The following is a 21,416-nucleotide window of genomic DNA, read 5'->3' as shown; positions in this document are numbered from 1 at the left end:
CCTTCTGTGCTGTAAGATTCTATGATTCCTGGTATCTGTCTTAATTGCCCGTCGCCTCTTCCTAATATCCTAATTCTTGTCCTGTTGCTTGAGTAACTGAGTGTATTCTGGGTTTACTTACTCAATCCCACTTAGCATCTTACACGTGCCTATTATATGAGTTCCCTTCTGCACAAGAATAGTATGTAAATCCAGTTGTGAGGAGAAGATGACTAGACCGCCTTTGACAAGAATTTAACGAGTGACTGAAGACTGAAATAAAACCAGCGAGTGCTGAAATTACACAGGAGAAAGAGGGAGACACGGCAGCCAATTGTGAATAGCAGTGTCCCACAAACAGTCATGGAATGATTTCTTTTTTTTTTGGAGGGTTTATTACCCCTGGAAAAGTGATTTGCCAATTGACTAATAATCGGGTTCCTACTTACTGCTAGGTAAGCAGAGGAGTGTGAAATAAGGAAACTTGCCAAAGATTTCGCCCTGCCCAGGAATCGAAACTGGGTCATCTGCTTGTCAAGGCGAGTGCTCTAACCACTACACTATGGGGCTGCTATTTCTTTGCCCCCATTTAATAATAGCAACAATCCTCGCATTTGATATAGCGCCTTATCATGTCTATGAGACGTCTCAAAGTGCTTCACAGAATATATAGTGTAAAATTAATTGATTATATATTTTTGTGGGTGAAACATGGCAGCCAATTGCGCACAGCAGTGTCCCACAAATTTTGTGAAGTGGTTATTATCTCGGAAAAGTGATCCACCAACCGACTGACAACCAAGTTCCTACTTACTGCCAGGTAGACAGAGGCGTGTGGAGTAAGGAAACTTGCCGAACATTTCGCCCTGCTGGGAATTGAATCCAGGTCTCTTGCTTGCAAGGTGAGCACTCTACAGGACTCCAAAATGTGCTACAAGACTCCACAATACGCTACAGGACTCCACTCGACAACATGATAAGGCGCTATATCAAATGCTATTATTATTATTAAATGAAGACTCCGAAGGTTAATCGTCTGTGTAGGTCCCTTGAATTAACATTAATGATACTAAGTTCAGCTTTTAACCTATTTAACCTGTTCTGAAACAAATTGCAAGTGATAAAATAGGCACACCAATGTTCAGTGTGGTTTTGTGTTGAATTACTATATCTCCATGATCCTAATGCCCATCTGTCACAATTTGATTCGTATGCTTCGCATTCACCTTCAAATGACATTGTACCCAAACATCTCAGATCCAAAAGCATGTATTGAAGATTTCATGGAATTTATTATCGTCTATAAAATCCGGACAGCAAATGACAAAGCTGTGACTTCATCATGGCGTTCACATGAGGTTATGAAATGGACCTGTGCATGTTAACTCAGTGTTGGTAAAAATATCACAGTCCTGGCACACTTAGAAAAGACACAATTTCACAAGCTATGAGTTCAGAAGGTTGTGGGTTCGAGCCCCAAGTCGGAACTTGGAACTCATATAGTCTAAGCTGACCACTTCAATAAGTCCTGTGGGTCTTCTGCATCCGCACAAAACTCCGTACCCCCATCACACTGGTCCTTGCCAGGCTCCACTGGCTCCCAATCACCGAACTGATCGATTTCAAGATACTCTCACTTGTTTTCAAATCCCTTCATGCCCTCGCACCTCCCTACCTATCCGACCTTACTTACCCCCCACTTCACCACCAGCTGGCACCGGCCTCCTACTTGTCCCTTGTCCCCTCCGCTCCACCATCGGTGGCTGTGCCTTCAGCCACTACACCCTGGAACCTTTTCCTTCAGTTCCTCCGCTTTGCCCCCTCCTCTCTCCCCACCTTCAAATCATGCCTAAAGACCTTCCTTTTTGATCGTCCTTACGGTCAACTCCTGGCTTTCGCTCCCCCTGACTCATTGTCAAACTCCGCCACTGTGAAGCGCTCCGGGACACTACCACGCATGAAGGGTGCTTTATAAACGCAAGTTGTTGTTGCTATATTGTTGGAGGGCCTGCTCCATGCCCCCGCCTTGCCCGCCCCACCATCAGTGGTCAACCTTCAGCCTCTCTGCCCCCACCTTTTGGAACTCCATCCCACAGTCCCTTCACCTTGCCCCCTCCCTTTCCTCCTTCAAGGCCCATCTCAAGGTCACCGTCCAGTTCCAATCCTCCCTGCCCTGTGCCCCTCCTGATCCTAACCTCCAGCTCGGGACCAAATCCCTGACTGTCCAGCACTTTGGGACAGTCTTGAAAGACGCAGTACAAATGTAATTTGTTGTTGTTGTTGTTGCACTGTTCTCAACAACAGCAACAACTCACACTTATATAGCGCCCTCCACGCAGGGCAGCATCTGAGAGTGCTCAGTATGCTCTGCTCCTGACAAAAACTCGCTGAGGGCTGTATTGGAAAGGTAAGAACCCTTCCCGATCAATTAGCAAAATGAACAGCTAAGATTAATCAATTGCAAATATTGAGCAAACTCCCCCAAGGAAACAGTTCCCAACCTGCAGAGCAAATTCACTTTATCATCAGTTTGGACAAATCGCTGACTTATTTCTTTCTCGACATAACGAAACATCCTTCTGACTAAGGATTATTTTATAATGTTGGAACTCCATCAAGTCATAAGCAGAGGCACGCATAAGAAGAATAATACTTCATATCACCCACCCTTCGAATAAGATGTTAAAACCGAGGTCAGGTTCAGGTGGACATTAAAGATCCCATGAGACTATTTCTCTCTCCCAGTGTCCTGGCCAATAATCCCCCAAATATTTTTTTTCCGATGACTGTTTGTGGGATACCACTGTGCGCAAACTGGCTGCCACGTTTCACCCACAAAATGCACAGTCGATCCACTTTCCATTATATCCTGTGAAGTGCTTTGAGACGTCTTGACAACATGATAAGGTACTATATCAAGTGCAAGGATTATTATTATTATTATTGATTTATTAAAGGAATTTTTATTGTGTGTACGGAATGTAAAAAGTCCTTATTGCCTCTTCCCACCAATACACACACACAGATCTTTGACTCTCACAGGAAGGATTGTACGTTCAACCTTGCAACGTCCCCCAGTACTGTGCTGGAAGTCATCTTAGATCAGGGTCTAATCTTTTGGCTGCTGATGGCCCGATGCCCTATTCGAGATAGGGCTGCATAAGCAATATTTTTGTGTTTCCTTTCCATTGTAGCAAGCGAGAGACCTGAGTTCACTTCCCGGGCAGGACGAAATGTTGGGCAAGTTTCCTTACTCCACACGTCTCTGTTTCCTTAGCAGTAAGTCGGAACCCGGGTATTAGTCGATTGGCGGATCGCTTTTCTGGGGTTGATAATTCCTTAAACAACAAAAATAATAATAATAAATTGGTCACTTTGATCCATGACTGGATTTTCGGCCACAACATATACAGTCCATTCACTTTACAATATGTTCTGTGAAACGCTTTGAGACGTCTCAAAGACATGATAAGGCACCATATCAAATGCCAGGATTATTATTATTATTATAAAAGTAACATAACATTTACAGGTTATGGAGAGAGCGGGTGGGCCAGGTGACATGTGTGTGTGGGGTGGGGTGGAGGGGGATGGATGAATTTGGCCTGTGAGGCCCCAGTTGGACCACCCTACCTTAGACTATGTGATTCGGAGTCCTGATGCAGGGCTTGAACCCACAACCTTCTGACTCAGACACAAGAGTGCTCCCACTGAGCCAGGCTGACACGATTTAAAGTGGAGTGACTGTGTAGGCGACGCCTGTTTCTCACACATCCTTGCAAACAGCCGTGAAGTGAGTTGAGAATAAAGATGCATTTAATGTTGATACGACCACCTTCACTTAAATAAATATTTAGATGTAATTCATCCAGAACATTAAAAAAGGGGGAAGTTGAAAGTCTGAGTCAAACATTTTATCTAATGCACGGTAATTCTTTGATTAATGCCTCCTGTTATCGAGCCTTGTCACGCTCCACCATCTAATGAAGTTTCCCCTGAACCCAAGGGGATGTTTGTTCTAATTAAATGATTGTAAAGCTCTGCTGTATTAAATGCAAATAAAGAAACAACAGATTAATTTACACTAATAATCCTTGCATTTGATATCGCGCTTTTCACGTTTTCTAGAAGTCACAAAGCTCTTCACAGAATATGCTGTAAAGTGAATTGACTGTGTATTTTATGGGCGAAACGTGGCAGCCAATTGCGCACAGCAGTGTCCCACAAACAGTCGTGGATTGAGTGACCAATTTCTTATTGATGTTTTTGTTTTCTTGAGAGATTTATTATCTGGTATGTGGAGTAAGGAAACTTGCCCAAGGTTTTGCCCTGCTGGGAATTGAACCCAGGCTTTCGTTTGCGAGGCGAGTGCTCTAACCACTGAGCTACAGGACTCCACTGGTTTGTCCCACTGGTTTGTTTTAATAATAATAATACTAATCCTTGTATTTGATATTGCGCCTCATCACATCTTCGAGACGTCTCAAAGCGCTTCACAGAATATACTGTAAAGTGAATTGGCTGTATATTTTATGGGCGAAACGTGGCAGCCAATTGTGGACAGCAGTGTCCCACAAACGGTCATGGATTGAATCAACTAGTTATTATTTTTTTTAAAAATTGTTATGAAGGAAAAGCGATCTGCCAATCAACTAACAACCGGCTTCCTACTTACTGCTAGGTAAACAGAGGTGTGTGGAGTAAGGAAACTTGCCTAACGTTTCGCCCTGCCCGGGAATTGAACCCAGGTCCTAATGCTTTCGAGGCGAGTGCTCTAACCACTGAGCTACAAAACTCCCTGCTTTCTTTGTGTTTTGTTCCTAAAACACGTAAGGAAACCTAACTGTGCTCCAATGCAAACGTGGTTAATATTATTATGATAATAATTATTATTAATTATGAGAATCCTTACATTTGGAACATCGCCTGTCGCGGCAGGAGGACGTCACAAAGCGCTTCACGGGACCAGCTGTAAAGTGGATTACCTGTGTATTTTGTGGGCGAATCGTGGCAGCTAATTTGCGCACAACCATGTCAGACAAACAGCCATGAAGCAAGTGACCAGTCTTATTTGGGTGATTGTCGCTCAGGAAACCGGGATAGAAACTCCCTTCTCTTTTCGAATAGCGCCAATGGATCCTTAACGTCCACCCGAACAGGCAGACTCGCTTTAACGGCACCTCCGGCAAAGCAACAGCTCACACCCCCCCCAACCCCCCCCAGTGCTGCATTGGACGGTAGCTTAGACGATGTGATTCCAAGTCCCGACTTGACAGGGGGCATGAGCCCACAACCTCTAGAGGGGAAAGCGCTACCAACCGAGCCAGGCTGACACATGAATGGTGGTGGTGGTGGTGGTGTTGGGGTTAATGATTGCATGTGATCTGACTGTGTGGTTGTGAGCCACGAGTGGACATAAGGCGGGGAGGGAGGGAGATGTGTGGATTGAAAGGTGAGAGAGAGAGAGAGAGAGAGAACGGCGGACTGTGATTAGCACTGACAGATAGAGTGGTGCAACAGCGCCAGGCAGGACACACACACACACCAAAAGGGATGCATCTGTGTTAGTTAGCACCGCCGCATTCACTGACTAGTTATATTGCAGAGAGGGACGTGGGTTTTCTCTCTCTCTCTCTCTCTCTCTCTCTCGTTGTTGCTGCTTGCTCTCCATTTGTGTTGTAGCAAAGATCGAGCCAACAAGGAAGATGAGGATGGTGTCGCCTTTTGACCACTGGCATTCCAACAGCTGCTGCTTCTGCTGTCACGTCCGCACAGGGACCATCATCCTGGGGGTTTGGTACATGGTGAGTGAATGTGTGACGGAGTGAGCGACCGAGGCTTCACAAACTGCCAGCAAAATGCAATCCCTTTTTCCCAGCTTTTCCCTCGATCCCTCTCTTAAAACACCCAGACATGGTCCAGTAATTCTCTATCCCCCTCCTCTCCCCTCCCTCCTCTCCTCTCCTCTCTTCCCCACTTTTTTTAGTGTTATGTTTATTGCAATTATTATTATTTTTATTGTTTATTTTCAATTGCAGCACAATAAACACCCAGAAATGGTCCCGTAATTCTCTATCCCTCCCTTCTCTCCCCTCCCTCCTCTCCTCCCCACTTTTGTAGTTTTATGTTTCTTGCAATTATTATTATTTATTTGTTTTCAATTGCAGCAAAATAAACACCCAGTAAAGGTTCAGTAATTCTCTCCCCTCCCCCACCCCACCATCTCCCTTCCCCATCCCCACTTTGCTGGTTTATGTTTATTGTAAGGATTATTACTATCATCATCATATATATATATAATTGTGGAATCCTGTAGCTTATTGGTTGGAGCACTCGGCTCGCAAACGAGAGGATCCATTCCCGGGCAGTGCGAAACCTTAGGCAAGTTTCCTTACTCCACACGCTCTGTTTACCTAGCAGAAAGTAGGACCTGGTTGTTAGTCGATTGACGGATCGCTTTTCAGGGGGTAATAATCCCTTCAAAACAAAAATAAATGTAAAAAAAAATTTGGTCACTCAAATAACTGTTTGTAAGACACTGCTGTGTGCAATTGGCTGCCGCGTTTCCCCCACAAAACACACAGTCGCTCCACTTTACAGTATATCCTGTGAAGCGCTTTGAGAAGCCTCAACGATGTGATAAGACGTTATATCAAACGCAAGGATTATTAATATTATTTTTACAAAAACAAATTGTGGCAAAGCGTTCGGATGTCCTGACCCTGGTCACATTGAGTTAAAATTGTTCACTCACTTAATGACCGTTTGTGGGACGTTGCTGAGGTGTGCAAATTGGCTGCTGTGTTTGCCTACAAAACACGCAGTCAATATGCTTCACAGTAAAATCCTGCGCAGCGCTTTGAGACGTCTTGATGGTGTAATTGTTCGCTACATCAAACACGAGGATTATTGTGATTGAGTGGAGGATAAATGTAGCGCGTTGGCTTCGGTTTGTCCTCTGAAGAGTGTATTTATGGAGCTTGTAACCTTAATTCACGGTTATAATTAGAATCGCACAAGTCCTATTAAGACAAATTAAAGCCTATTACGTATGTGCGTTACCTGTGAGCAGGTAGTTGTGTGTTCCAACAGCAGATTCCAAGAACGGATGAGACATTAAACTGAGATCCCATCTACCTGTTCAGGTGGATGTTTAAAGGATCCCATGGCACTGCTATTCGAAAAGAGAGAAGAGTTTCTCTCTCTCTCCCGGTATCCTAGCTAACAATCCCCCAAATATCAATCAGTCACTCCATGGCTGTTTGTGGAACATTGCTGTGTGCAAACTGACTGCCATGTTTCACCCACAAAATATACAGTGACTGGTTTGAGACGTCTCGACGATGATATAAGGCCCTAAACCAAATGCAAGGATTATTATTATAACCCGAGGCCTGCTACCATTGGTCTGAGAATCAAGGTTGCAAAACTGGATATTGCATCTTTACATTGCACTGACTCATAAATAATAACAATAATCCTTACGTTTGATATAGCACCTCTCATGTCAGGCAGATGCCTCGAAGCACTTCACAGGATTTATAATAATAATCCTTGCATTTGATATATCACATCGCCAATTCTCAAAGCGTTTCACAGAATAATACTGTAAAGTGGATTCACTGTATTTTGCAGGCAAAATGCGGCAGACAATTTGCGCACAGCAATATCCTACAAACAGCCATGGAGTGAGAGACTAATTTTATTTAGGGGATTGTTGGCCAGGACACTGAGAGAGAGAAACTCCCTTCTCTTTTCAAATAGTGCCATGGGATGTTTAATATCCACCTGGACAGGCAGACTGGTCCTCGGTTTAATGTCTCATCCAAAGGACGCCACCTCCCAATAATGCAACACACCCCAGCACTGCATTGGAGGGTCAGCTTAGACGATGTGCTTCTAAGATCCCGTGTAGGGCTTGAACCTACAACTTTCTGACTCAGAAGCGAGAGCGCAACCACTGAGCCAAAGCTAAACTGCAAGTAAATGAATGTGTGCCCGGTTCCCCAAGGGAATATAATAATAATATATATAAAAAATCACTTTCCAGTGGTAACAATGCCTTCCCCCAAACTATATATATATAAATAAATAATTAAAATTTGGTCACTTAATCCATGACTGTTACTGCTGTGTACAATTGGCTGTCACATTTCCCCCACAAAACACACAGTCAATTCACTTTATAGTATATCCTGTGAAGCGCTTTAAGACGTCTCAGTGACATCATAGGGCACTATATCAGATGCACAGATTATTATTTATCATTTAGTTCTAACACACACGAGTTACTGTGTCAGACAATCCCTTGGTTTGCAGCTTACAATGTATTATATCAGAAAGGATGCCGTTTGCAGTGTGACCGCAGCAGAACTAAACCTATAAAAAGACAAAACAAAATCATTTTGGTTTGGCGGTCAAGTGACTACTGCAGTCCATGAAGCTGAAACAGCAAATTCTTGTCCATCATGTTGTTAATTGTTTAACTACAGTACTGATTTAAAGTCATGAGGTCAATCGCCTAAAATACACAGTCATTATACTTTACAGTAAAATCCTGCGAAGCACTTTGGGACATTTTATAATTAATTATTATTAATGTTTGAATGCTTGCTTCTAAACAACTAAGTTCCAGCGATTTAAAAAAAAATCTGTCTCCAAAATATAACGGTATATTGCAACTTTCAGTAGTTATTTAGTGTATTTCAAGTACGTAAAATATGAAATAACAATTTAGATATTTCTTATAGCTGTGTGTATAAAAAATACACCCCAACAGTGGAACAGCATATGAATCAGTTTTTTGTAATAATGATAACATTCATAATAATAATAATCCTTGCATTTGATATAGGGTAGTGTTCATTTCGGTGAGCCGTCTCAAAGGCTTTACAGAATATACTGTAAAGTGAATTGACTGTATATTTTGTAGGCGAAACGCGGCAGCCAATTGCGCACAGCAGTGTCCCACAATCAGTCGTGGATTGAGTGACCAACTAATTATTATTATTTTAGTTGCCAATCAACTGACAACGGGTTCCTACGTACTGCTAGATAAACAGAGGCGTGTGGAGTAAGAAACCGCGTCTAAGGTTTCACCCTGTCCGGGAATTGAACCCGGGTCCTCTCGCTTGCCAGGCGAGCAGGCTAACCGCTATGCTACGTGGTAGTGTTAATTTAAGGAGCAGAAGGTAGATAGATGAAATGATTGACAGCTGTTAGAAAAGATGTCGTGCAAGCTAGGAATTTAAGCACCTACAAACTTGATCTGTTAGGAATTTGATCTATTATCCATCACTTAGTATCGGTTACAGCAACCTGCGTTGTTGCATTCAGGTTGACCCTGTGATGGATGAGAAAGGGATCTGTCCAGCAGTTCAGCACAGACATGGCTGTTATTCTACCTGTTATTCCAGACGACTGCTCAATGTTCTACCTGTTATTCATATCAACTGCTCAATGTTTCACAATGCACGGAGTCACATGAGAGGGGAAACAGGAGACCGAATCTCAAGTTATCTGCAGTTTTCAATAGTACGTTCCCTTTTTGTGGGGAGGGTTGGTCAGCCGGGTGTCTGACACACACGGAAACCCATCACTGTGCTTAAGAGCATCCAAACCAAACTGAGGATTCCACGCCTCCCACCCACACACGAAAATCCCAGAGATAGATGGTTGGAATGGAATGCGCTCTCTCTCCCTGGAGGGACACATCCTGCTTATCTAATTCCGGAAAGTATTAGGCGCAGGTTGGCAAGATCCAAGGCTTGGGGAAACCAGAGTACAGGATGTATGTGTAAATTGGTTTTGTGGGCAAACACAGAATTGTTAATGCACAATCCAGAGATAGATTGTTGGAATGGAAATGGAATCTGCACTCTCTCCAGGAAGATAGTCAGTAGTTGATCATTGACATCCGATGAGCGGAGATTTGAGCACTCACTGGGTAGAAGGCAGGATCAATGCTGGATACGTAATTCAGAATATAAAGTACGTAACCCGGAATATAAAGTATAGTAAACTTCTGATAACTTGTCACTCCAAGGGAAAAGGGCTCAGTGATGAGTTATCAGGAGTGGCGAGTTAGGCATATGTATAAATATATTACTAAATGTGGCCGAGATATTGACAGCGCGATGAGTTAGTCACAATGACAAGTTAAGCCAGGGTCGAGTTACCAGGAGTTTATTTGATGCAGTTGTGCAGTTGCTGGGGGCAAAGTAGAGCAATCGATTCTCCATAGCGGATTCCGCCAGCGCTGTCTAACCCACAATGAGCACTCACATGCACAAATACTCACACAATCTGGAAGCCATTAATATTGTGAGTCAGACAAGAGCTGTGGGGCTATTCTGGTCTGTTTTGCTCATTCAAGCAGATTTGTTGACGTGAGCTGAGTACTATTCTACTCTGCTTGCTTGATCAACAATTGAAGATTACATTCTAAATGTAAAATTAAGTGATATAAATAAAATGATTACATAGATACAATTTATATTGCGTGGGCGAAAACATACACAGTCAATTCACTTTACAGTATATTCTGTGAAGAGACGTCTCAACGACGTGATATGGCGCTATATCAAATGCAAGGATTATTATTATTACATTTGTATAGCTCCTTTCAAGGAGAGGGCATCTCAAAGCGCTTTAGCGAGACAGGGATCCAAGCCTAGGTGGGGATGGGGGTGGGAGAGGAATCTTTACAGAATCCCTACACTTCACCGGGTTATTCCCAAAGGCGCTGTCAAAGGAGTTAAATGTGGACATCTTTGGGTGAGATGTTAAACTGAGTCCATCTGTTCAGGTGACATTAAAGATCCGAAGGCACTGTTTGAATAAAGAAGAGAATTTCTCTCTCCCAGTGTTCTGGCCTACAATGCCCCAAATAAAATTGGTCCGTCACCTGATGCTTATAATAATCATTGCATTTGATACAGAGCCTTATCGCGTCTTCCAGATGTCTCAAGTGCTTCATGAGATATATTGTAAAGTGAATTGACTCTATATTTTGTGGGCGAAACACAGCAACCAATTACGTACAGCAGTGTCCCACAAACTGTCGTGGATTGAAGGACCAAATTATTTTTTAAAAAGATTGTTGCCCCGAGAAAGTGATCCGCCAATCGACTAACAACAACAACAACAAGATTCCATTTATAGAGCGCCTTTCACGTCGGGAGGACGTCCCAAGGTGCTGTACAGTTGGGTCAGGACCCGAGCATTGGGGGGAAATGGTCAGCGTGAGGGGAGGGAAGGGAGGGAGCGAGGAGGGGGTAGAGAGTCGAGAGGGGAGCTGAAGGCACGGTCAAAGAGAAAGGTTTTGAGACCGGCCTTGAAGGAGGAAAGGGAGGAAGCAAGGCGAAGGCACTGGGGGATGGAGTTCCAGAGCCTCGGGGCTGAGTGTCTGAAGGCCCGGCCACCGATGGTAGGGCGATTGGGGCGGGGGATGCGGAGCAGACCGGAGCCAGAGGAATGGAGGGTACGGGCAGGTAAGTAGGGGGATAGTAGGTCAGAGAGGTAGGAGGGAGCGAGGCCGTGAATGGCCTTGTAGGTGAGAATGAGGGTTCCTACTTGTTGCTAGGTAAACAGAAGCGTGAGGAGTAAGGAAACTTGCTTAAGGTTTCACATTTGTTTGCGAGGCGAGCGCCTTAACCACTGCACTACAGGGCTCCACTGCTTGTTTTGTGGGACATTGCTGTGTGCAAATCGGTTATTGCTTTCGCCTACAAATACATAGTCACCACATTTTGCAGTAAAATCCTCAAAGTAAAGTGATTTGAGACATCTCATCGATGTGATAATCCGCTAGATCAAATGCGAGGAGTATTCTGTAGCTGTCCTGTAGCTCAGTGGTTAGAGCACTCGCTTTGCAAGCGAGAGACCTGAGTTCAATTCCAGGCAGAGGGCGAAACCTTGGGCAAGTTTCCTTACTCCACACAGAGCCTAATAATAATCCCTCCAAAACCCAAAACAATAATAAATTGGTCATTTTCAATCTACGACTGTTTGTGGGACATTGCTGTGCGCAATTGGCTGCCGCGTTCGCCCACAAATATACAGTCAATTCACTTTACAGTGTGTTCTGTGAAGTGCTTTGGGACGTCCTCCCGACGTGAAAAGCGCTATATCAAAATGCAAGGATTATTATTATTATTATATTCTCCTTTGATTGTTTGGAAATGTTATTTATCTCATGGTGCAAAAACAAGGTTAAACATAAAAGAAAAAACTGTGAAACCAACTTTACATTTCATTGATTCTGATAATTAATCATCGATTTCAGTGACTCAATCTGACTAGTGCAAATGGGCCAAACAGATATTAGTGTGCAGTGACTGCTGGGCCTGGAAGCAGTGTTCATTGAGTTTGTAATGTATTCTGTGTGCCTAATTGAACTATAGGTCAGCTTGCTCAGTTGGTAGCATATTTGCCTCTGAGTCAAAGGGTAATGGATTTAAGGCCCACAATGGGAAATTGAACACATATCATCTCGATTGATCTTCCCATGCAGTGCTGGGTGTTCTGTATCACTGGAGGTGCCGTCCTTTGGATGAGACATTACAACAACACCCTGTCTCCCTTCACAGATGAGAGAAGGGAGTTTCTCTCCCTCGGTGTCCTGGCCGACAAACCCCTGGATAAAATTGATCGTTCACTCCATGGCTATTTGTCGGGATAGTGCGCGCAAATTAGCTCCTTTCACCTAATAAATACACTGCCATTAAACCTCACAGTATATCCTGTGAAGCACTTTGAGACGTCCTCAAAAATGGCCGGTTTTATTTGGGAGATTGTTGGCCAGGCACCGGTTGAGAGACACTCCTTTCTCTTTTTGAACAGTGCCATGGGATCCTTTACGTCCACCTGAACATTCAGGTATGGACACAGAGCAGGGGGTGAGGGAGGAGGTTAGGGTTATGTATTTAAAAAGTGTCACGATGATATTTTTCAGTCGAAGAGCAATTCATTTGTGAGAGCTTTAATGGAATATATAATTGGTCATTGGCTTTGTAGCTGTTTGTGCAACATTGCTGTGCTCAAATAAACTCCTCGCCGGTCTCCGCAGCTCCACCATCAACAAGATCCAGCTCAACTCTGCTGCCCGCATATTGACCCGGACCAAACTCCGTACCCGCATCTCACCAGTCCTGGCCCAGGCTCCACTGACTCCCCATCACCGAACGGATTGACTTCAAGATCCTCACTCTCGTGTTCAAATCCCTTCACTCCCTGCCACCTCCCCACCTGTCCGACCTCCTCACTCCCCAATCCACCACCCAGTGCCTCTGCTTGACCGGCACCGACCTCCTAATCGACCCTCGCACCCTCTGCCCCACTATTGGAAGTAGGGCTTTCAGCCACTATGCCCCGAAACTCTGGAACACTCCCTCAATCCCTCTGCCTTGCCCACTTTTTGAAGTCCAGCCTGAAAACCTTCCTCTTCGACCGTGCTTAAGGCCATCTCCCCCCACCCCCCACCACCCCTTCCCCCACCCCGGCTCAGAGTCAGGTTACACCACTGTTAAGCGCTCTGAGATGCTACCCTATGTGAAGGGCGCTAAATATGCGCAAGTTGTTGCTGCTGTGTACAGTCGCATCACTTCATAGTAAAATCCTGTTAAGCGCTTTGAGATTTCTCGACAACATGATAAGACACTACACCATAAGCAAGCATTATTATGTATGAGGATATCAGGGCAGAGATATGAAGTTAATAATATTTTTTGCATTTGATACAGCACCTATAATATCGCAAATGTCTCAAAGAGCTTCACAAAGTTTCTCTAAAGTATAGTGACTGTGCGTTTGTAGGCAAATACGCAGCCAATTTGCTTCCAACAAACAGCCATGCAGCGAGTGATCATTTGGGGATTGTTGGCCAGGACACTTGGAGAAACTCTCCTCTCCTGTAGTCCTATAGTGTAGTGGTGTGGAGTCCTATAGCTCAGTGGTTAGAGCACTTGCCTCACAGGCGAGACACCTGGGTTCAGTTCCAGGCAGGGCGAAACCTTGGGCAAGTTTCCTTACTCCACACGCCTGATAATAATCTCTCCAGAAAACAAAACAATAATAAATCGGTCATTTTCAATCCACGACTGTTTGTGGGACGCTGCTGTGCACAATTGGCTGCTGCGTTTCACCCACAAATATACGGTCAATTCGCTTTACAGCATATTCTGTGAAGTGCTTTGCGACGTCTAGAAGACGTGAAAAGCGCTCTATTAAATGCAAGGATTATTATTATTATTTTACCCCACACGCCTCTGTTTAACTAGCAGTAAGTAGGAACCCGGTTGTTAGTCGATTGATGGATGGCTTTTCCAGGGTTAATCGCTTGAAAAAAAAAAATGTGGTCACTCAATCCACGACTGTGTGAGGGACACTGCTGTGCGCAATTGGCAGTTTGAGTTTCACCCACAAAATGCACAGTCAATTTACTTTACAGTATATTTTGTGAAGCGCTTTGAAACGCCTCAATAACATTATTATAATAATAATAATAATGTAGTGCAGTTATCATTGCTGAGGGCTTACCAGGGCAAGATAAAGGCGCTGTAATCATGATCACAGAAGATGACGATCTGGATTGTGCTGCTGGTTAATGCCAAAGCAGCTTGTGAAAGCCGGGGTCATATCTCTGAGTGGGATGTGAAATATTAAATGCATTGCCTGATGTTCTCTGCTGTCCTCAGCAAGTGTGGATTCATATGGCTGGTACACACTGTGCATTGACATTAAAAGGACACAACAGAAAATGATAACCTTTGCCTTTAGTACAATGCAGTATCAAGTTGTTGGTCTTCCGAAACAGTAATAGAATTATAATCCATGCACTTGATAGAGTGCATTATCACGTCGTTGGGACATCTCAAAGTGCAGAATATATTGTAAAGCGGAGGGACTGTGTACTTTGTGGCCCAAATGTCGCAGCCAATTTCGCACAGCAGTGTCCCACAAAGCTGGATTGAGTGACCAAATTTTTTTTGAGGGATCATTACCCCTGGAAAGCGATCTGCAGATCGACTAACAACTGGGTTCCTACTTACTCCTAGGTAAACAGAGGCGTTTGGGGTAAGGCAAATTGCCTAAGGTTGATTTATGAACAACCTTCTGACTTAAAAGGTTGTCGGTTCAAACCCCACATCTGGACTTGGACTCACATTGTCTCCAATGAAGTGCTGGGGGTGGGGGGGGGATGTTGTATTGTCAGAGGTGCCGTCTTTCAGATGAGATGTTAAACCGAGGTCCCACCTGCTTGTTGAGGTGGATGTCAAAGATCGCATGGTACTGTTCGAAAAGAGAAACGAGTTTCTCTCTCCCGGTGTCCTGACCAACAAACCCCCAAATAAAATTGATCATTGATTCCGTGGTGGTCTGCTGTACAGAACTGGCTGCCGTGTTTGGCCCACAAAATACACAATCAATTCACTTTGCAGTATATCCTGTGAAGCGCTTTGAGACGTCTCAACGACGTGATAATGCGCTATATCAATTATATTAAAGACAAAAATACATTGGTTGAACAGTGTTTGTTGTAAAATGTGGTTGTTCTAAGGGTCATGAGGTTGTTGTACTGACCTCCTTTCTCTCTCTCCTATTAGCTAATAGATGGTGTGGTCCTTCTGATTTTACTGTCTGCTCTCAGTGACCCTGATCGATACCAGCTGCCGAGTGTTGATCTGGGCAGCGACCTTGACTTTATTGATGATGCCAGTAAGTCTGACCGCTTCCCGTCACCTCAACGTTAATTATCTCATCGAACAAATGACATTTGACAATGCGAGGAAGACTTTTTATGATTGATGTAAAATATTATAAAGTGGCACCAATATTATAAAGAGGAGTCCTCTAGAGTATGGTTAGAGTATTTCTCTTGTGACTGAGAGGACCCGGGTTCGATAAATGCAAGTTGTTGTTGTATCCTTTGAAGCTCTTTGAGACATCTTCCTGATATGAAAGGTGCTGCGCCAAATGCAAGGATTATTATTAATAATATTTTTTCTTTTTGAGCGTTGAATGTCAGTTAATTGGAGCTTCCCAAATCTGGTTTTGCCCACAAAATACACAGTTGCTCCACTTTACAGGGCGTCCTGTGAAGCCCTTTGAGATTCCTGAACAATGTGGTAATCATAATTAATAACAATATTATTAATATAATAAATAAAACAACAGAGCTAATTATTGTTACCACTAAACTGCAGGGTAATGGCTAATTCTGAACTTATTATGGAGCCGGAATAACTGGCCTGTGGCAGAGGCTGACTCCTTCACTCGTCGCTAACACTAAAATCCACCTCATTGTCCTAATTCTTGGAGATTAAGCAGCTTCGAGGTCACCTGATCGCCCACAGTTTTGATCCGTGGACGTCACCAGTTGCTTACTATACTCTGCCCGGCTCAGAAATAGCATCGCTTGTATAACTAATAGGAAATCAGCCCCACAATATTGCTGTTTGTGTCCGAAAGGAAATGCTGGGGAGGATTAAGGATAATATCCTCTCTGCTGAAATCCCTCTGCACTTGCCCCTCAATTTACTGCTTAGACACGCGAGGAACAGGGGTGGAGCGTCTTCCTTCAAAGGAATGTCATTCATTGTTTAACCCTTTCAACCCTCTGTCGAGCGTTGAATGTCAGTCAATTGGAGCTTCCCAAACCCAGTATATCTACCGTATCGTCCACAAAACACACCGAGTTGGCCCACTTTACAGTACATACTGTGAAACGCTTTGAGATGTCAAATGTAAGGATTATTATTATTATAAGATGACTACAGGTCAAGATTGAAGGGCAGTCCTCAGGATATATGAAACCCTATTTGTGTTTTACTGCTAGGGATGACATAGTTTCGAGAACTTTGGATTAAATAAGCAATTGCTGTATGAGCTGTTTGCTGTGTAATAGGATTTGAAATATCAGCCTCACGTCAATTTGAGCCCTGTAGCGAAGTGGTTAGAGTGCACACCTCACAAGCGAGAGGACCCGGGTTCGATTCCCGGGTAGGCTGAAACATTAGGCAAGTTTCCTTACTCCACACACCTCTGTTTACCGAGCAGTCTCTAGGAACCCCGTTGTTAGTCGATTGGTGGATAGCTTTCTGGGGTTAATAATCCCTCAAAAAACAATTTGGTTACTCAATCCATGGCTATTTGTGAGAAAGTACTATGCGCAATTGGCTGCCGCATTTGGCCCACAAAATATACAATCAATCCACTTTATAATACATCCTGTGAAGCAATTTGAGACGTCAAAAGGCGCTATATCAAATGCAAAGGATTATTATTATTATATACAAAGCCCCGTTAGTCTTTTACTGCCGGGGATGGCATTGTTTTGAGGACTTTAGATTAAATAACCAAATGTTGTATGAGCTGTGTGCTGAGTAATAGGATTTGAAATATCAGCCTCACGTCAATTACCCAGGACTAGCTACAACAACAACTTATATTTACACAGTGCCCTTCGCTTGAAGGTGTGTTGAAGGAGGTAGGATTTGAACCAGTGATGGGGAGCACGAACATCCTTTCCTCTGCATGTACAAAGTTAAAATTTACATTTATACAGCACCTATCACGTCAGGAGGATGTTTCAAAGCGCTTAACAGTACTGGCTTGGCACCCAAGTGGAACCCAGGTGGGCTGGGATCGGGGAAAGATGATGGAAAGTGCGGTCAATGAGGTAGGTCTTGAGACGGGCTTCGTACAAGGTGAGGGAGTCGGAGGGATTATCGCTGTGCATTAACTCGCATTTTCTCTTGCAGACATATGTATCGCCACGGCGATTTCCCTCTTAATGATAATGATCTGCGGGATGGCAACGTACGGAGCTTACAAGGTACAGTGTGGAGTTACAAATTAATAATCCCTTTTCAAATAAGAATGTGGTCACTCAATCCCCTCCTGTTTGTGGGACACTGTTGCGCGCCATTGGCTGCCACGTTTGGCCCAAAATATGTCAGTCAATTCACTATACAGTATATTCTGTGAAGACGTCTCGATCATGTAAGCATTATCATTGTGACTATAAAGTGGATTGACTGTATTTTTGTGGGCAAAACGCCGCAGCCAGTCGCGCACGGCAATGTCTCACAAACAGCCGTGGAGTGAATGACCAAAAATAATGAGGGAGCCAACACAGACACGGATGGGTGATTGGCCGAATGGCCTTCTTCTGCGCCGTGAATTTCTATGGTTCAACAATTCGTAAAATCCTGGACTCTGTGAAACCCTGCATAAATAAAGTAAATGTAGATCCAGGTAGAAAAGTTTCCCCTCTTGTCTTTAGGAGAGAATGTTATTAAGGTGTGTCGTTCTCAGCATTCACATTGTCGTTTTCCCATTTGTTTTGCAGCAACGCAGCGCTTGGATCATCCCGTTTTTCTGTTACCAGCTGTTTGACTTTGCCCTGAACACCCTGGTAGCAATCAGTGTGGTTGTCTATCCAAATTCCATTCAAGACTACCTGCAACAGATGGTACACGATTTTCATTTTACTGTCTAATATGTGGATATTATATCATCTGATATTCTCTGCCTAGTAAGGAGTTAAGAGGCAGAGTCCATTGTGGGTTTCGAAAGGGAAGTAGACAGGTAATAATAATAATCCTCCATTTGATATGGCGCCTTATCACGTCTTCGAGACGTCTCAAAACACTTCCCAGAATACACTGTAAAGTGAATTGTATATTTTGTGGGTGAAACGCGGCAGCCAATTGCACACAGCAGTGTCCCACAAACAGTCATGGATTGAGTGACCAATTTATTATTGCTTTTTTTAAAAAACGGTTTATAAACCCCGGAAAAGCGATCTGCCAATTGGCTAACAACCGGGTTCCTACTTACTGCTTGGTAAACAGGCGTGTGGAGCAAGGAAACTTGTCCAACGTGTTGCCCAGCCTGGGAATCGAACCCAGGTCCTCACGCTTGTTCCCTCCTCTCTGTTTTATTATTATTAATTAATTATTATCAATAATAATAATAATAATCCTTATATTAGTACAGTGCCTTTCACATCAGGAAGGCTTCTGAAGCACTTCACAGGATATACTTTGTTTTGCTCAGCCGGGTGTCTAACACATGCGGAAACCCATCATCGTGGAGTCCTGTAGCTCAGTGGTTAGAGCACTCGCTTTGCAAGTGAGAGACCCGAGTTCAATTCCAGGCAGAGGGCGAAACCTTGGGCAAGTTTCCTTACTCCACACAGAGCCTAATAATAATCCCTCCAAAACAAAAAACAATAATAAAAAAGTTGGTCATTTTCAATCTACAACTGTTTGTGGGACATTGCTGTGCGCAATTGGCTGCCGCGTTTGCCCACAAATATACAGTCAATTCACTTTACAGTGTGTTCTGTGAAGCGCTTTGGGACGTCCTCCCGACGTGAAAAGCGCTATATCAAATGCAAGGATTATTATTATTATTATTATCACCGTGCTTAAGACTATCCAAACCAAGCTGAGAATTCCACGCCTCCCACCTACACATGGAAATCCCAGAGATAGATGGTTGGAATGGAATGCGCTCTCTCTCTCCCCGGAGGAACGCATTCTGCTTACCTAATTCCGGAAAGTATTAGGCGCAGGTTGTCAAAAGCCAAGGTTTGGGGAAACTAATGTGCAGGATATACTGTAAAGTGGAGTGACTGTGGGTTTTGAGGGCAAACACACAATCAACCTCAGAAGAGCTCCGATTGCAACAGTGTGAGATTTCCATTTTAGTTTTGCTAATTCTGGGCAAGACTGCTAATATTGCATCAATTATAATGAGGTATAATGGATAGCTTATTATTACGTACTTAACTACTAACGAAGGTCCCTTTCTGCTCCAGAGAGGAGACTTTTATTGCCTCAGGCTGACCTTGTTAATAATAATACTTGCATTTGATAAGAGTGCCTTATCACGACAAAAAACCTGAAAGCCTTCACAGCAATTAATGTCAAGCGGTGATGACTGTATTTGTAGACAAACGCGGCAGCCAATTTGTGCACTGCAGTGTCCCATAAATAGCCAGCAGGCCAATGATCAATTTAATTGCAGGACTCTAGGAGAAACTCCCTGCTCTTTTCAAATAGGAGTCCCTTAGGGTATTGGTTAGCACCCTTGCCTCGTAAGCAAAACGATTCGGATTCAATTCCTGGGCAGGGCAAAACCTTAGGCAAGTTTTCTTACTCCACACTCTTCTGCTTACCCAGCAGTACAACAGCAACAACTTGCATTTATATAGCGCCTTTCACACGGTGCAAGGTCCTGGAGCGCTTCATTGATAACAGTGCCTTATCATGTCAGTTCCAGTAAGTAGGAACACGGTTGTTAGTCGATGATTAAATTATTTTCTCAGGGTAATAATCCCTCAAAAGAAAATGTGCTCATTCAATCCACGACTGCTGTGGGACACTGCTGTGCACAATTAGCTGCCGCATTTCACTCACAAAATAGTCATTTCACTTTACACTATATCCTGTGAAGCAGATTGAGACGTGATAAGGCGCTATATCAAATGCAAGAATAATAATTATTATTATTAAGTATAGTCCTGGACACCTTATACTGTGTTGCAACTGCGGATTTGCTTTGTCCATTGACGAGTTATTAGAGGTATTTTACATGAAAAACACTGTCTTAACAGTTAAAACCTGACCAGTTATGAGATATCCAGGGTGACTAGCTATCAGAGGTCCCTACGTATATTTCTTATGGGAAATAGCCAGGATATTGATTGAGTGACCAGTTATATGTGGTTGATGACTTACTTATCCAGAACGCTGCAGCCCATGTCCTCTCCCGCACCAAACTCCGTGACCCCATCTCCCCCACTCTCGCCCGACTCCATTGGCTCCCTATCCTTCAGAGGATCCAGTTCAAGATCCTGGTCCTCACCTACAAAGCTCTCCATGGCCTCGCCCCACCCTACCTCTGCGACCTCCTAACCCCCTACCAACCCACCCATTCCCTCCGCTCAGCCGGCTCTGGCCTGCTCCATGTCCCCGACCCACCCACCTCACCATTGGCAGGAGAGCCTTCAGCCACTCTGCCCCCAACCTCTGGAATTCCATCGCCCAATCACTCTGCCTCACCCCCTCCTTAGCCTCCTTCAAGTCCCGCCTCAAAACCCTCCTTCCTCTTCGACCGTGTCATCGGTCACCCCCTTTCCCCTCCCCTCTCTTCTCCCCGCCCGACCCCAGCTCGGGTCTGAAATGCTGTACAGTGTCCAGTGCCTTGGGACGTCCTCCCGACGTGAAAGGCGCTATACAAATGTAATCTTGTTGTTGTACTTAACCCAGAGGTGAGTCATCAGAGTTTCACTGTACTTTTGTTTCCGCAGCCGGCTAATTTCCCTTACAAGGAAGAGATAATGTCTATGAACTCCACATGCCTGGTGTTTATTGTTCTTATCTTCATCGGTGTCATCCTGGCGTTCAAGGTAAATAAGAAACCAG

At 44.0% G+C, this 21,416-nt stretch overlaps 1 protein-coding gene across 1 annotated transcript in view; it reads left to right on the top strand.

The window, feature by feature from the left end:
* The first annotated feature begins 5,344 nt into the window (after window positions 1-5,344).
* Window positions 5,345-21,416, top strand: part of laptm4b (lysosomal protein transmembrane 4 beta) — a 28,732-nt gene continuing 12,660 nt past the window's right edge. The window contains exons 1-5 of the mRNA XM_007895071.2: window positions 5,345-5,783; window positions 15,585-15,696; window positions 17,742-17,815; window positions 18,332-18,454; window positions 21,302-21,400. Coding sequence (XP_007893262.1) covers window positions 5,685-5,783; window positions 15,585-15,696; window positions 17,742-17,815; window positions 18,332-18,454; window positions 21,302-21,400 — 507 coding nt within the window. The 5' untranslated portion in view covers window positions 5,345-5,684. The remainder of the gene's footprint in view (window positions 5,784-15,584; window positions 15,697-17,741; window positions 17,816-18,331; window positions 18,455-21,301; window positions 21,401-21,416) is intronic.

Source organism: Callorhinchus milii, unplaced genomic scaffold (assembly GCF_018977255.1).
Source record: "Callorhinchus milii isolate IMCB2004 unplaced genomic scaffold, IMCB_Cmil_1.0 Scaffold2, whole genome shotgun sequence".
Taxonomy (NCBI): Eukaryota; Metazoa; Chordata; class Chondrichthyes; order Chimaeriformes; family Callorhinchidae; genus Callorhinchus; species Callorhinchus milii.
Note: the sequence above shows the minus strand (reverse complement) of the source record. Positions and strands in the feature narration are given on the sequence as shown.